This window comes from Podarcis tiliguerta (assembly GCF_965153285.1).
Source record: "Podarcis tiliguerta genome assembly, chromosome: 16".
Classification (NCBI taxonomy): Eukaryota; Metazoa; Chordata; class Lepidosauria; order Squamata; family Lacertidae; genus Podarcis; species Podarcis tiliguerta.
Window position 1 is genome coordinate 28,581,098 of NC_139549.1, and position 16,990 is coordinate 28,598,087.

Genomic DNA, 16,990 nt, shown 5'->3' on the forward strand with positions numbered 1-16,990 from the left:
TGGCGAAAGAAAACATCCTAAATCATCATGGCATTTCAATAAACACCTCTGGAGGGCGCTGGCAAGCTTGACAAGATCCACTCTTTGCAACCAGGCAGAGGGGGCTTAATCCGCATGATGCTGCTGAGCACTAACCACGCCCTCCTCTTTCTCACACTACAAGCCTCCACCACATCATATCCCTTGGGGCAGATAATGCATTGGGGAACTGCTTTTCTCGAAGCTTTGTTGCTTCGAGAAAACAGGAGTTTAAAATTGGAACTTGAGAAGCTGCCTTGGTCAGATCATTGGTTCCTCGGGTTCAGTGATGCCTCCACTGGTGTGGAATTGACACAAGATAATATCCCCAAGGCAACTATCTGTAAACAAACAACAAATGTATTTTTTATTTTGATTTCCCTTCTTCTACTTGTTAATTCAGGGCAATTCTGTTGCAACAGATTATGACAGCTCGATGACTAAGCTCTTTAGCAACAAAACGTCAGAATTACCGGAACGACATCCGAGCACTGAACCACTGGTATAACACAAGGGGACTCTTTATTTACTTTGTTTGCAGTTGTTCAAGATAAAATCTATTTTGGAAAGAGAAAAGATGAGCACTGAAACACGGACATATTACAAGTCAACTCTTTATTTACTGTGTTTGCTATTAAGATAAAACTGATTTGGGAACTGTTTAGATTCCCCCTTAGTTACAAATATATGTATACATATTAAACTACACTTGATCTTAGCCAAAAGGCCGAGAGTGGTGTAGTGGTTAAGAGCGGTAGTCTTGTAATCTGGGGAACCGGATTCGCTTCCCTGCTCCTCCACATGCAGCTGCTGGGTGACCTTGGGCCAGTCACACTTCCTTGAAGTCTCTCAGCCCCACTCACCACACAGAGTGTTTGTTGTGGGGGAGGAAGGGAAAGGAGAATGTTAGCCGCTTTGAGACTCCTGAAGGGGAGTGAAAGGCGGGATATCAAATCCAAATCCAAACATATTAGTAACATTAGTAATACCTGCCTGCCTTTTATGCTTAATCTAGCAAGTGCAAGTACACCGTGTGAAAGTTATTGCGTGGTCAGGCAGAGACCCCCCAACCTCAGGTGGCACCTGGGTGGAATAATGATCCATAATAACATCTTATGGCATTAAAATTGGCCACAACTTTATTAAACTTTCAGGTGTAGGGAGACCTTGGCTTAGGCATGGTGCATTTATCCCTCCCAGTCCCCAGGCGGGGATCTGGGGAACATCAGGGTTATCCAAACTGTGTGGGGATTGGGCTGGCTCTGGAAAATGTATGTTTAAGCAGAGAGCCCGCCCCCCCATTTTTCCGCAAAGCAGGGGAGAGCACTGATAACCTAACGGCGTATGGCCAGTGACTCCCCCCATCACAACCCCTTTAATGGGGAACCCTGGGATTGCCGCCGCAGGGGGGTTGTGGGTCACCGCTTCACACCCCCACATACATTTAGGGAAGATAGACTAAAGGATTCCACCCAAGGCCTGAAACCGCCAAAGTTGTGGCATTTTCCTATGGGAAAGGCAAAACCTGCCAATGCAAGGAAATTCCTTCCCGGTCCTTCAACAGCCACCATCAATGAATGTATCAGCGCCCGCATACCTGTAAGGAAGAGGTTAACCTGCAAAAGGAAGGCATAAACTGAGGGAGGGCAAGGTGGGAGAAGCTCTGGAGCCCAGAGGACTCCCAGGTAAGTTCCACCCTCTATTGTGTGTGCAGGGGGGTCCCAACCCTACCTGGTCAACTCCCCTGGCAACACATCCGCTTGGGGAGGCGAAGCCACACTGACTAGCCGGGGATCATGTAGGGCCAGGGGGGTGCACGCAACCATGCAAAAAGTGCCCCACCTACCGTATTTTTCGCTCTATAAGACGCACCAGACCACAAGATGCACCTAGTTTTGGGGGGAGGAAAACAAGAAAAAAAAATATTCTGAATCTCAGAAGCCAGAACAGCAAGAGGGATCGCTGCGCAGTGAAAGCAGCAATCCCTCTTGCTGTTCTGGCTTCTGGGATAGCTGCGCAGCCTGCATTCGCTCCATAAGACGCACACACATTTCCCCTTACTTTTTAGGAGGGAAAAGTGAGTCTTATAGAGCAAAAAATACGGTAACCAAAGGGTCCAACAACCTGGGCTCTCTTCCACAGAACTCTGTAAATGGGAACTAGAGTTTAATTCTCACAATATGCCCCTCCCCCCAAAAAAGTGTTCACCCTTCATTTTCTACAGTGTCATGGCATTAATTTTATCCCCAGGGGTGGAGAGGAGGGTGTGCTGCGTTTTCAAGGGAAATGATTTGAATGTAGGGCGGGGTCAGGAGATTGAAAAGATTTAAGAGAGCAGAGACACATCTGAAGCAGAAACCTCTGTACCTAAAGGAAAGAAAGCTCCTTCACATTCCCAACATGCTCTGGGCCTGCCTCTTCCTCACCTATTTCTCAGGTAGGAGAGAGAAAAGTCTTTCTTTCTTTCTTTCTTTCTTTCTTTCTTTCTTTCTTTCTTTCTCTCTTCTGAACAGAAGACCAAAGAGGAGTCTAACGCATCATGAGATATTTTTTCCCTTTTCTCTTTCAGGATCTTTGGCCCAGTATGTGTTGACGCAGCCCCCATCAGTGTCCGTGTCTCCGGGACGAGATGCCCAAATCACTTGTTCCGGGAGCAACATTGGTAGGAAGAATGTGCAGTGGTACCAGCAGAAACCCAGCCAGGCCCCTGTACTGATAATATACGAAGACAGTAGGAGGCCCACTGGGATCTCAGACCGAGTCTCTGGCACCAACTCTGGCAACACAGCCAGACTGAGCATTGCCAGAGCCCAAGTAGAGGATGAGGCCGATTATTACTGCCAGGTGTGGGACAGCGGCACATCTCACAGTGACACAGGCAGATGGGGAAGTGTGACAAAAACCTCTTGCTGAAAAAGGCAGCTGCTATCATACTCTGTCTTCAGAGGAGGGACTTTTCACTGGAATGGAGTTTTCATTTTTTAATGAATTTTTTTAATTAAAAAATTTTTTATTTTTATTTTTATTTTATTTTTATGAATTTTTTTTAATGAATTTTTTTCAGTTGCATTTATTTTATTGCTACCTTCACTGCCTTGTTTCATCAGGGAATGTGAATTAAGGGGATTTACTGAGGTAGATAACTTAGCCTAGGCTGCGGGAGCACAGCTGGAATAGCTAACATATATATGCCTTGCCACAGAGTTGTATCTTGAACTACTGGTCTCTGGCAACCTAATCTTCCATTTCAAAAAATTGTAGATTTGTAGAACTGGAATGAGCCACCCTTCAAAGCCATCTAATTATGTAGTTGTCATTAAGCAGTCAGAAAATTAAAAATTTGATCTTCCTGATTTATGATTCTTCCAGTTACTTTAGCCATCTCAGCATAATCCATCAACTTGATCTGCCATTCTTCTCTGGTCGGGGCCTACCATCCTTTTGTCTGTCATGATCTCCAACCCACATGGACTTCAGATCTGTGACGTATTGGGAAAGGTGGCAAAACAAAGAACCCTAAAACATCATGGTGTTTCAATAAACATCTCTAGAGGGCGCTGGCAGACTTGGTAAGATCCACTCTGTGCAACCAGGCAGAGGGGGCTTAATTCGCATGATGCTGATGAGCACAAACAACATCCTCCTCTTTCTCACATGATCCGCTGCCACCACATATCCCTTGGGGCAGATTATGCATTGGGGAACTGCTTTGGTCAATGCTTTGTTGCTTTGAGAAAACAAGAGTTTAAAACAGGAACATGAGAAGCTGCCTTATATTCAGTCTGATCATTGGTTCATTGAGTTCAGTGCTGCCTCCACTGACTGGCAATCGACATAAGATAATATCACCAAGGTAACTGCAGACAAACAACTAATTTTTAGTTTTAATTTTCCTTATTCTACCTGTTAATTCAGTGCAATTCTGTTACAATAGATCGGGGTAGGCAACCTCAGGCCTGGGGGCCAGATGCAGCCCAATTGCCTTCTAAATCCAGCTCGCAAACGGTCGTGGAATCAGAGTGTTTTTAAATGAGTAGAATGTGTCCTTTTATTTAAAATGCATCTCTGGGTTATTTGTGGGTCATAAGAATTCATTCATCCCCCCCCCCCAAAAAAAAATATGTGTTTAGATTCCACCTTAGATACAAACCTATGTGTTACATATTAGGAACATAAGCAATACCTGCCCTGTCTTTTATGTTGAATCTAGAGAGTGCAAGTACGCCGAGTAAAAGTCATTCGTTATTTAAACTTTAAAAGAGCGCGTCTTGCATAGTTATTATAAGAGGGAAAAGGGATATACCTAAGGGTCAAACAACCCAGGCTCTCTTCTGCAGAATTCTGTATATGGGAAGCACAGTATAATTCCCACAAGATGCACCTTCCACAAAAAGTGTTCACCCTTCATTTTCTACAGTGCCATTGCATGCATTTCAACCCAAGGGTGGAGAGGAGGGTGTGCTGAGTTTTCAGGGGGGGGTGATTTGAATGTAGGGCGGGGTCACAAGATCGAAAAAATTTAAGAGAGCAGAGAGACGGGTCTGAAGCAGACACCTTTGTGCTTAAGGAAAGAGAGCTCCTCTGTGTTCCCATCATGCTCTGGGTCTGCCTCTTCCTCACCTATTTCTCAGGTAGGAGAGAGAATAGTGTGTGGGTTTTTCTTTCTTTCTTTCTTCTGAGCTTTAGACCAAAGAGGAGTCTAACGTGTCATGAGATATTTTGTCTCTTTCTCTTTCAGGATCTTTGGCCCAGTATGTGTTGACGCAGCCCCCATCAGTGTCCGTGTCTCTGGAACAAGATGTCCAAATCACTTGTTCTGGAAGCAACATTGGTGGGAAAGATGTGCACTGGTACCAGCAGAAACCCAGCCAGGCCCCTGTACTGATAATATATGCAGACAGTAGGAGGCCCGCTGGGATCTCGGACCGAGTCTCTGGCACCAACTCTGGCAACACAGCCAGACTGAGCATTGCCAGAGCCCAAGCAGAGGATGAGGCCGATTATTACTGCCAGGTGAGGGACAGCGGCACATCTCACAGTGACACAGGCAGATGGGGAAGTGTGACAAAAACCTCTTGCTGAAAAAGGCAGCTGCTATCATACTCTGTCTTCAGAGGAGGGACTTTTCACTGGAATTGAGTTTTCATTTTTTAAAAAGCTGATTCCTACTGCCTTGCAATGGCCACCTTGTGACCCCCACTTTGCCTTGAGTTGCAATTATTTTATTGCTACCTTCACTGCCTTGTTTCATGAGGGAATGTGAGTTAAGGGGATTCACTGAGGTAGATAACTTAGCCTAGGCTGCGGGAGCACAGCTGGAATAGCTAACATATATATGCCTTGCCACAGAGTTGTATCTTGAACTACTGGGCTCTGGCAGCCTTATCTTCCATTTCAAAAAATTGTTGATTTGTAGAACTGGAATGAGCCACTCTTCAAAGCCATCTAATTATGTAGTTGTCATTAAGCAGTCAGAAAATTAAAAATTTGATCTTCCTGATTTCTGATTCTTCCAGTTATTTTAGCTATCTCAGCATAATCCATCAACTTGATCTGCCATTCTTCTATGGTCAGGACCTACCATCCTTTTGTCTGTCATGATCTCCAACCCACATGGACTTCAGATCTGTGACATATTGGGAAAGGGGGCGAAATTAAGCACCCTAAACCATCATGGTGTTTCAATAAACATCTCTAGAGGGTGCTGGCAGACTTGGTAAGATCCACTCTGTGCAACCAGGAATAGGGGGCTTAAATAGCATGATGCTTACAGAGCACTAACCACATCCTCCTCTTTCTCACATGATCCGCTGCCACCACATACCCCTTGGGGCAGATTATGCATTGGGGAACTGCTTTGGTCAATGCTTTGTTGCTTCAAGACAACAAGAGTTTAAAACAGGAACACGGGGAGCTGCCTTATACAGTGGTACCTCGGGTTACAGACGCATCAGGTTACGTGTTTTCGGGTTTCGCACAGAACCAAACCCGGAAGTACCGGAATGGGTTACTTCCGGGTTTCGGCGCACGCGCATGCGCGGAAGCCCTAATTCACGCTGTGCACTTGCACAGAAGTGCCGAATCATGACCTGTGCATGCTCAGACGCGGCACTGCGGGTTGCGAACGATGCGGATTGCAAACGTGCCTCCCACACGGATCACGTTCGCAACCCGAGGTTCCACTGTACTCAGTCCACTCATTGGTTCATCGAGTTCAGTGCTGCCTCCACTGACTGGCAATAGACTAGATAATATCACCAAGGTAACTGCCGACAAACAACAAACGTATTTTTTTGGAAATGTAAAGAAACGGAGGGCACATTCTTTCACCTTTGGTGGACATGCCCAAGGATTAAGACCTTCTGGGAAATAATCTATAATGAAATGAAAAAGGTGTTTAAATATACCTTCCTGAAGAAACCAGAGGCCTTTCTCCTGGGCATGGTCGGCCAATTGGTGTTAAAGAAGGACAGAACTTTCTTTATGTATGCTACAACAGCAGCAAGAATACTCATCGCAAAGTATTGGAAGACACAAGATTTACCCACTCTGGAAGAATGGCAGATGAAGGTGATGGACTATATGGAATTGGCAAAAATGACTGGCAGAATCAGAGACCAGGGAGAAGAGACGGTGGAGGAAGATTGGAAGAAATTTAAAGACTACTTACAGAAATATTATAAAATTAATGAATGTTAGAATGATGTTAGATGGAGGTTAAAGGGTTATTAGTAATAATGTGGTGAAGGAGAACAGAAAACTCGAAGGTTAAAAAGATGATGAATTTAAGGTATAGCACACTAAGATAAAGACAAGGATAAGACAGAGGGAAGGGATTTGCTGATTAAATATTTGAATTGGAATACAGAGAGGGGAGGTGTGGGGAAGTCTGGGAAAAAAGCGAATGTAAGTAATACTAAGAAATTGGAATTGTTTTTACTTGTTTTCTTTTTATTTTTGTATTTTTATTTTTCTTTTTTATGTGAAAATCTTAATAAAATATTATGAAAAAAAAGACAAACAACAAACGTATTTTTAATTTTAATTTTCCTTATTCTACTTGCTGATTCAGTGCAATTCTGTTACAATAGATTTCGACAGCGATGAAACGTGGGTGGAGACTGCCTCTCCATCCAGACCCTTCCAGGGTGGAGGAAGAGTGTATAGATCTACAAGAGGGGTTTGAGGGAAGTCACAGCTCAGAGGCAGATGAGGAGGAAAGTTGGGAAATCATGGAGGAGGAGGAGGAGGCAGAAGCAGAGGAACACCTGGCTGCCATGGTGTCATTAGAAAGCCAGGAATTGAACCCAGGACCTTCTGCATGCAAAGCAGAGGCTCTGCCACCAAGCTCTAGCCCTTCCTCATGTGCATTGGAGCAGGATCAGGACCCAATCAACAAGAAGCAGATTTGCATGCAGAGAACCCCAGGCAACTTTGGTAGGGTTTAAGAATGGGGAGAAAAGCTATCCCATTGCACCATCTGTCACAGCAAAGATCACTCCTCTGCAATGAACATCATGGCCTGGTTTCCCTTCCTTCTGGCCCTCACTTATTGCTCAGGTGATGAGAGACCCATTCCTCATTTCTGTTGGATGCTAGACTTTCATTTCTCCTATCAACTTAGCCGCAGGAAGATTTGTCATTGCATTGTCTTAGACTGGAGTTTGAGCCTTATTAGTTGATACGATGTGCAGTCTAATAAGTCAGTGTTCCTCTCTTAGGAAGAGTTGTGTGTATGTGCTTACCAGATTATTTCCACATCTGTGTAACACCATGATTTTTTAAAAATTTTCTTCTTCTTTCAGGTTCTGTTGCCGAGTATGTACTTTCACAACCCCCATCTGCCTCTGTGTCTTTGGGGCAAACTGTGGAACTCACTTGCTCAGGGGATAAGTTTGATAGGTACTATGTGCACTGGTACCAGCAGAGACATGGCAGTGCCCCTCAACTGGTTATATATAAGGACAGCATAAGACCTGCTGATATTTCAGACCGCTTTTCTGGAGAGAGCTCTGGCGGCACAGCCACCTTAACCATCACTGATGTCTAACAGCAAGACGAGGCTGACTATTACTGCCAAGTCTGGGACGAAGATGCTAGCCAGCAAGCACAGTGGCCCCATCAAAGGAGGAAGTGAGGCAAAAACCTCCTGCTGTCAAAGAGAAATGTCTATCTTTGTTAGCTGAGTGCAACAGAAATACTGTCACCACTCGCAGCTCCCAGTGGTATATTGCCTCTGATAACGGAGGTAGAATTTAGCTGTCATTTTTGTAGCCATTAAGAGCCTTATCGTCCCTAAGTCCTTCCACAGAGGGACTACATTTTTAAATATATCCTATTTCTTAAAATAAAAAAGGAAACTCTGCTGAAAGTATAACAGCAGAAGGAGTAGGCCAGGTTAGAACTCTTCCCTGTAACCAATTGGTGCCAAAGAAGGACAGAACTTTCTTTATGTATGCCACAACAGCAGCAAGAATACTTATCGCAAAACATTGGAAGACACAAGATCTACCCACCTTGGAAGAATGGCAGATGAAGCTGATGGACTACATGGAATTGGCGGAAATGACTGGCAGAATCCGAGACCAGGGAGAAGAGTCGGTGGAAGAAGATTGGAAAAAATTCAAAGTATATTTACAGAAACACTGCAAACTTAATGGATGCTAGAAGAATGCTGGAATGAAGTTATATGGTTTTAGCAGAAATGTTATAAAGAATTAAGCAAAAACTGATTGTTAATGGGCTAAAGTGGAAAATTTAAAGTTAGATTGTGTTAAGATAAATTACAGAACAAAAAATTGGGAAAGATGGAAAGGATTTGCTGAAATAGCTAATTGAACTAGAATACAAAAAAGGGAGGTGTGAGGAGGTCGATGAAACAAGAAAATGAAAGGTAAAGATATGGAAACATTGGATGTGTTTTTAAATGTTTTTGTTTTTCTTGTTGTTTCGATGTACTTTTTTGTTTTTCCTTTTATTTTTGATGTATTGTATGTTAAATTTTCTAATTTTTTTCTTTTTTTCTGTAACTATTAAACTTCTAATAAATTTTTTTTTTAAAAAAAAGAACATTTCCCCGTAATATCTTCGCTTTCTTTTTTAAAGCACTATTTTAAAAATAATAATGGAGCAGCATTCCAAAATGGCACAGATACCTAACTGCAATCAAATGTGAAGGTAAAAATAAAGGTAAAGGACCCCCTGGATGGTTAAGTCCAGTCAAAGGCAACTATGGGGTGTGGTGCTCATCTCACTTTTCAGGCCAACGGGACACCATGACAATTCGAAGTTTGGCGGTTTAAATCCATGTGATGGAGTGAGCTCCCATTTCTCTGTCCCAGCTCCTGCCAACCTAGCACTTAGAAAGCACACCAGTGCAAGTAGATAAGTAGGTATCACTGTGGCAGGAAGGTAAATGGCATTTCTGTGCCCTCTGGTTTCCATCACGGTGTCCCGTTGTGCCAAAGCAGTTTGTCCTGCTGGCCACATGACCCAGAAAGCTGTCTGTGGACAAAGGCTGGCTCCCTCGGCCTGAAAGCAAGATGAGTGCCACACCCCATAGTCGCCTTTGACTGGACTTAACTGTCCTGGGGTCCTTTACCTTTTTTAAAAAAAATAACAATCTATGGAGCCCTGGCCGATGGCAAGGGTGATTATTACTGTGGAACGACACATATGGTGATGCAGCCTGATGGGGAAGTGAGACAGAAACCTGTATTTCTCTTCCCTAAGGCAAGAATAAATTTAGAATTGTGTTCACTTATGATGCAAACAAACCGTCAAAGTACAGGCACCTCCGCATTTGCACACGATTGGCCCATGCATGACTGCTGATGCACATGCTATTTTTGGCACTGCAAAGGGGCAGAACAGGGTGGAACAGGTGTTTGGCATGGCATGGCATGGGCATGGTGCCACACTTGTAGAATTCAGTGCGGAAATGTGTTGGTATTGCATACTCTTGAGTAAAGGTAAAGGTAAAGGGACCCCTGACCATTAGGTCCAGTCGTGACTGACTCTGGGGTTGCGGCACTCATCTCGCTTTATTGGCCGTGGGTACAGGTCATGTGGCCAGCATGACTAAGCCGCTTCTGGCGAAACAGAGCAGTGCATAGAAATGCCGTTTACCTTCCTACTGGAGCGGTACCTATTTATCTACTTGCACTTTGACGTGCTTTCGAACTGCTAGGTTGGCAGGAGCAGGGACCGAGCAATGGGAGCTCACCCCGTCGCAGGGATTCGAACCGCCGACCTTCCGATCAGCAAGTCCCAGGCTCTGTGGTTTAACCATCACGGTGTTCTGTTGCGCCAGAAGTGGTTTAGTCCTGCTGGCCACATGACCTGTGGACAAACGCCTGCTCCCTCGGCCTGAAAGCAAGATGAACGCCGCAACCCCATAGTCGCCTTTGACTGGTCTTAACCATCCAGGGGTCCTTTATATTTACCTATTGAACAGTCAAGCTTATTTTTGCATTAGCAAACTCTTATAAAAGTGAAAAGGGAATTAACTAAAGGGTCAAACAACCTGGGCTCTCTTCCACATAACACTGCAAATGGGAACTAGAGTTTAATTCCCACAAGATGCCCCTCCCCCCCAAAAAGTGTTCCCCCTTCATTTTCTACAGTGCCATAGCATGCATTTTATCCCCAGGGGTGGAGAGGAGGGTGTGCTGCGTTTTCAAGGGAAATGATTTGAATGTAGGGCTGGGTCACAAGATTGAATAGATTTAAGAGAGCAGAGAGACGGGTCTGAAACAGACACCTTTCTGCTTAAGGAAGGAGAGCTCCTCTGCGTTCCCATCATGCTCTGGGCCTTCCTCTTCCTCACTTATTTCTCAGGTAGGAGGAAAAAAGTGTGTTTTTCTTTCTTTCTTCTGTGCGACAGACCAAAGAGGAGTCTAACATACCATGAGATATTTTTTCCCTTTTCTCTTTCAGGATCTTTGGCCCAGTATGTGTTGACGCAGCCCCCATCAGTGTCCGTGTCTCCGGGACGAAATGCCCAAATCACTTGTTCCGGGAGCAACATTGGTGGGAAGAGTGTACACTGGTACCAGCAGAAACCCAGCCAGGCCCCTGTACTGATAATATATGCAGACAATCAGAGACCCACCGGGATCTCAGACCGATTCTCTGGCACCAACTCTGGCAACACAGCCAGACTGAGCATTGCCAGAGCCCAAGCAGAGGATGAGGCCGATTATTACTGCCAGGTGAGGGACAGCGGCACATCTCACAGTGACACAGGCAGATGGGGAAGTGTGACAAAAACCTCTTGCTGAAAAAGGCAGCTGCTATCATACTCTGTCTTCAGAGGAGGGACCTTCCAGTGGAATTGAATTTTCACGAAAAGAGGCTTATTCAGACTGCCTTGCCATTCTAACCCCAAAATCCCCACTTTTCCTAGAGTTACACTTGTTTTTTTACCTCACTCCCTTATTTAATGAGGGAAAGCAAATGAAGGGGGTTCACTGAGGTAGAGAATTTAGCATAGACTTCAAGTGTGCATCGGAAATAGACAGCAGGTCTATGCCGGGCCACAGAGAGGCTTCTTTTGTCATTATTTAGAGCATTTGTACCCTGCTCTTTGGTCAAAGAGGCTCCCAGAGTGGCTTACATACAAGCAATTGAAACCAGACACTCCTTCCCCATAGGGTATAAGCTCAGGAAAACCACGACACACAAGGCGAAAGGAACAGGGAGGGCAGAGGAAAATATACATCCAACTCAGGCACCAATGTCTAAACAGTTGTGCCTATAATGACCAGCTGGCCCAGTTTGGGGGCAGGAAGGAACTGATGGAGTTGGACTTCCAGCAAAGCTGGCGAAATGAGCCTTGTTTGCTACTTCTCTCACTGAGGCAGATCTGATGGGATGGCTGCCCCCCCCCCCCAATTGAGGGGAGAGGAGGCCTGAGGGAGCAGGCCTCTCATTTCAAACTGCTGTTCTCTGGCTACGTTGGGCACCACTTATCCTCCGTGTCTGATCCCCCTCAGGGCTCATAAATGCCACACGTTAACTCTGTGTTAACCTCCATTCATCTGCCCTTTTAAAAAAATTATTTATTTGGTTTTTCAGATTAGATTTTTCAGTCACATATCCAACATACAACATAAAAACAAGATTCCAATGAATCTCCTGGGCTTCCCTCCTCCCCTTTGTGGGTCCTATTGTTAATCATTTCCTCCTGCATCTTTTATAATAATCCAAATCTTTTACCTCTCCATTGTCCAAAATTCATCATTGAACTACAAGTGATATTCTGATCGGACTAATGATTTTAACTGTTTACAATGGACTTTAAGATAAGTTATAAATTTCCCCCCTCATTAAAATTTTGATCTTCCTGATTTCTGATTCTTCCAGTTACTTTAGCCATCTCAGCATAATCCAGTGGCATAGCGTGGGGGGTGCAGGGGGGGCCGGCTGCACCGGGCGCAACATCTGGGGGGGGCGCGCTCGCACTCGCAGCTCTCTGCCCCTACCTGGCTCACTCACTCTCTCTCACTGCAGTGCTGGCTGTGCGAATCTGATCCGAGCCGCCGGGTCGCCGCCCACTGTGGAGAGCGAGGGACTATCTGGGGGAGGGACAGTGCAGCGGGGGGGCGCAAATTACTTGCCTTGCCCCGGGTTAGGGGGCGCAAATTACTTGCCTTGCCCTGGGTGCTGACAACCCACGCTACGCCACTGGCATAATCCATCAACTTGATCTGCCATTCTTCTCTGGTCGGGGCCTATCATCCTTTTGTCTGTCATGATCTCCAACCCACATGGACTTCAGATCTGTGACATATTGGGAAGGGGGGCGAAATTAAGCACCCTAAACCATCATGGTGTTTCAATAAACATCTCTAGAGGGCACTGGCAGACTTGATAAGATCCACTCTGTGCAACCAGGAATAGGGGGCTTAAATAGCATGATGCTTACAGAGCACTAACCACATCCTCCTCTTTCTCACATGATCCGCTGCCACCACATATCCCTTGGGGCAGATTATGCATTGGGTAACTGCTTTGGTCAATGCTTTGTTGCTTCAAGACAACAAGAGTTTAAAACAGGAACACGGGAAGCTGCTTTATACAGTGGTACCTTGGGTTACAGATGCATCAGGTTACGTGTTTTCGGGTTTCGCACAGAACCAAACCCGGAAGTACCGGAATGGGTTACTTCCGGGTTTCGGCGCACGCGCATGCGCGGAAGCCCTAATTCACGCTGTGCACTTGCACAGAAGTGCCGAATCATGACCTGTGCATGCTCAGACGCGGCACTGCGGGTTGCGAACGATGCGGATTGCAAACGTGCCTCCCACACGGATCACGTTCGCAACCCGAGGTTCCACTGTACTCAGTCCACTCATTGGTTCATCGAGTTCAGTGCTGCCTCCACTGACTGGCAATAGACTAGATAATATCACCAAGGTAACTGCCGACAAACAACAAACGTATTTTTTTGGAAATGTAAAGAAACGGAGGGCACATTCTTTCACCTTTGGTGGACATGCCCAAGGATTAAGACCTTCTGGGAAATAATCTATAATGAAATGAAAAAGGTGTTTAAATATACCTTCCTGAAGAAACCAGAGGCCTTTCTCCTGGGCATGGTCGGCCAATTGGTGTTAAAGAAGGACAGAACTTTCTTTATGTATGCTACAACAGCAGCAAGAATACTCATCGCAAAGTATTGGAAGACACAAGATTTACCCACTCTGGAAGAATGGCAGATGAAGGTGATGGACTATATGGAATTGGCAAAAATGACTGGCAGAATCAGAGACCAGGGAGAAGAGACGGTGGAGGAAGATTGGAAGAAATTTAAAGACTACTTACAGAAATATTATAAAATTAATGAATGTTAGAATGATGTTAGATGGAGGTTAAAGGGTTATTAGTAATAATGTGGTGAAGGAGAACAGAAAACTCGAAGGTTAAAAAGATGATGAATTTAAGGTATAACACACTAAGATAAAGACAAGGATAAGACAGAGGGAAGGGATTTGCTGATTAAATATTTGAATTGGAATACAGAGAGGGGAGGTGTGGGGAAGTCTGGAAAAAAAGCGAATGTAAGTAATACTAAGAAATTGGAATTGTTTTTACTTGTTTTCTTTTTATTTTTGTATTTTTATTTTTCTTTTTTATGTGAAAATCTTAATAAAATATTATGAAAAAAAAGACAAACAACAAACGTATTTTTAATTTTAATTTTCCTTATTCTACTTGCTGATTCAGTGCAATTCTGTTACAATAGATTTCGACAGCGATGAAACGTGGGTGGAGACTGCCTCTCCATCCAGACCCTTCCAGGGTGGAGGAAGAGTGTATAGATCTACAAGAGGGGTTTGAGGGAAGTCACAGCTCAGAGGCAGATGAGGAGGAAAGTTGGGAAATCATGGGAGAGGAGGAGGCCGAAGCAGAGGAACACCTGGCTGCCATGGTGTCATTAGAAAGCCAGGAATTGAACCCAGGACCTTCTGCACGCAAAGCAGAGGCTCTGCCACCAAGCTCTAGCCCTTCCTCATGTGCATTGGAGCAGGATCAGCACCCAATCAACAAGAAGCAGATTTGCATGCAGAGAACCCCAGGCAACTTTGGTAGGGTTTAAGAATGGGGAGAAAAGCTATCCCAATGCACCATTTGTCACAGCAAAGATTACTCCTCTGCAATGAACATCATGGCCTGGTTTCCCTTCCTTCTGGCCCTCACTTATTGCTCAGGTGATGAGATACCCATTCCTCATTTCTGTTGGATGCTAGACCTTCATTTCTCCTATCAACTTATCTGCAGGAAGATTTGTCATTGCATTGTCTTAGACTGGAGTTTGAGCCTTATTAGTTGATATGATGTGCAGTCTAATAAGTCAGTGTTGCTCTCTTAGGAAGAGTTGCATGTATGTGCTTACCAGATTATTTCCACATCTGTGCAACACCATGATTTTTTAAATTTCTTCTTCTTCTTTCAGGTTCTGTTGCCGAGTATGTACTTACACAACCCCCATCTGCCTCTGTGTCTTTGGGGCAAACTGTGGAACTCATTTGCTCAGGGGATAAGTTTGATAGGTACTATGTGCACTGGTACCAACAGAAACATGGCAGTGCCCCTCAACTGGTTATATATAAGGACAGCATAAGACCTGCCGATATTTCAGACCGCTTTTCTGGAGAGAGCTCTGGCGGCACAGCCACCTTAACCATCACTGATGTCCAACAGCAAGATGAGGCTGACTATTACTGCCAAGTCTGGGACGAAGATGCTAGCCAGCAAGCACAGTGGCCCCATCAAAGGAGGAAGTGAGGCAAAAACCTCCTGCTGTCAAAGAGAAATGTCTATCTTTGCTAGCTGAGTGCAACAGAAATACTGTCACCACTCACAGCTCCCAGTGATTTGCACTGAGTGGTATATTGCCTCTGATAACAGAGGTAGAATTTAGCTGTCATTTTTGTAGCCATTAAGAGCCTTATCGTCCCTAAGTCCTTCCACAGTGGGACTACATTTTTAAATATATCCTATTTCTTAAAATAAAAAAGGAAACTCTGCTGAAAGTATAACAGCAGAAGGAGTAGGCCAGGTTAGAACTCTTCCCCGTAACCAATTGGTGCCAAAGAAGGACAGAACTTTTTTTATGTACGGCCACAACAGCAGCAAGAATACTTATCGCAAAACATTGGAAGACACAAGATCTACCCACCCGGGAAGAATGGCAGATGAAGCTGATGGACTACATGGAATTGGCAGAAATGACTGGCAGAATCCAAGACCAGGGAGAAGAGTTGGTGGAAGAAGATTGGAAAAAATTCAAAGTATATTTACAGAAACACTGCAAAATTAATGAATGTTAGAAGAATGCTGGAATGAAGTTATATGGTTTTAGCAGAAATGTTATAAAGAATTAAGCAAAAACTGATTGTTAATGGGCTAAAGTGGAAAATTTAAAGTTAGATTGTGTTAAGATAAATTACAGAACAAAAAATTGGGAAAGATGGAAAGGATTTGCTGAAATAGCTAATTCAACTAGAATACAAAAAAGGGAGGTGTGAGGAGGTCGATGAAACAAGTAAATGAAAGGTAAAGATATGGAAACATTGGATGTGTTTTTAAATGTTTTTGTTTTTCTTGTTGTTTTGATGTACTTTTTTTGTTTTTCCTTTTATTTTTATTGTATTGTATGTTAAATTTTCTAATTTTTTCCTTATTTCTGTAACTATTAAACTTCTAATAAATTTTTTTTTTAAAAAAAAGAACTCTTCCCCGTAATATCTTCACTTTCTTTTTTAAAGCACTATTTTAAAAATAATAATGGAGCAGCATTCCAAAATGGCACAGATACCTAGCTGCAATCAAATGTGAAGGTAAAAATAAAGGTAAAGGACCCCCTGGATGGTTAAGTCCAGTCAAAGGCAACTATGGGGTGTGGTGCTCATCTCACTTTTCAGGCCAATGGGACACCATGACAGTTCGAAGTTTGGCGGTTTGAATCCATGTGATGGAGTGAGCTCCCATTTCTCTGCCCCAGCTCCTGCCAACCTAGCACTTAGAAAGCACACCAGTGCAAGTAGATAAGTAGGTATCACTGTGGCAGGAAGGTGAATGGCATTTCTGTGCCCTCTGGTTTCCATCACGTTGTCCCGTTGTGCCAAAGCAGTTTGTCCTGCTGGCCACATGACCCAGAAAGCTGTCTGTGGACAAAGGCTGGCTCCCTCGGCCTGAAAGCAAGATGAGTGCCACACCCCATTTGCACCTTTGACTGGACTTAGCTGTCCTGGGGTCCTTTACATTTTTTAAAAAAATAACAATCTATGGAGCCCTGGCCGATGGCAAGGGTGATTATTACTGTGCAACAACACATATGGTGATGCAGCCTGATGGGGAAGTGAGACAGAAACCTGTATTTCTCTTCCCTAAGGCAAGAATAAATTTAGAATTGTGTTCACTTATGATGCAAACAAACCGTCAAAGTAGAGGCACCTCCGCATTT

At 44.3% G+C, this 16,990-nt stretch overlaps 2 protein-coding genes across 6 annotated transcripts in view; both read left to right on the top strand.

Annotated features, from left to right (window-relative positions):
* LOC310666695 (immunoglobulin lambda-1 light chain-like) overlaps positions 1 to 16,990 on the top strand; it is a 105,732-nt gene that overhangs the window by 35,737 nt on the left and 53,005 nt on the right. The window lies entirely within an intron of this gene.
* LOC310666697 (immunoglobulin lambda-1 light chain-like) overlaps positions 10,794 to 16,990 on the top strand; it is a 50,335-nt gene continuing 44,138 nt past the window's right edge. The window contains exon 1 of the mRNA XM_083417960.1: positions 10,794 to 10,857. Within this exon, the coding sequence (XP_083274086.1) occupies positions 10,821 to 10,857 (37 nt within the window). The 5' untranslated portion in view covers positions 10,794 to 10,820. The remainder of the gene's footprint in view (positions 10,858 to 16,990) is intronic.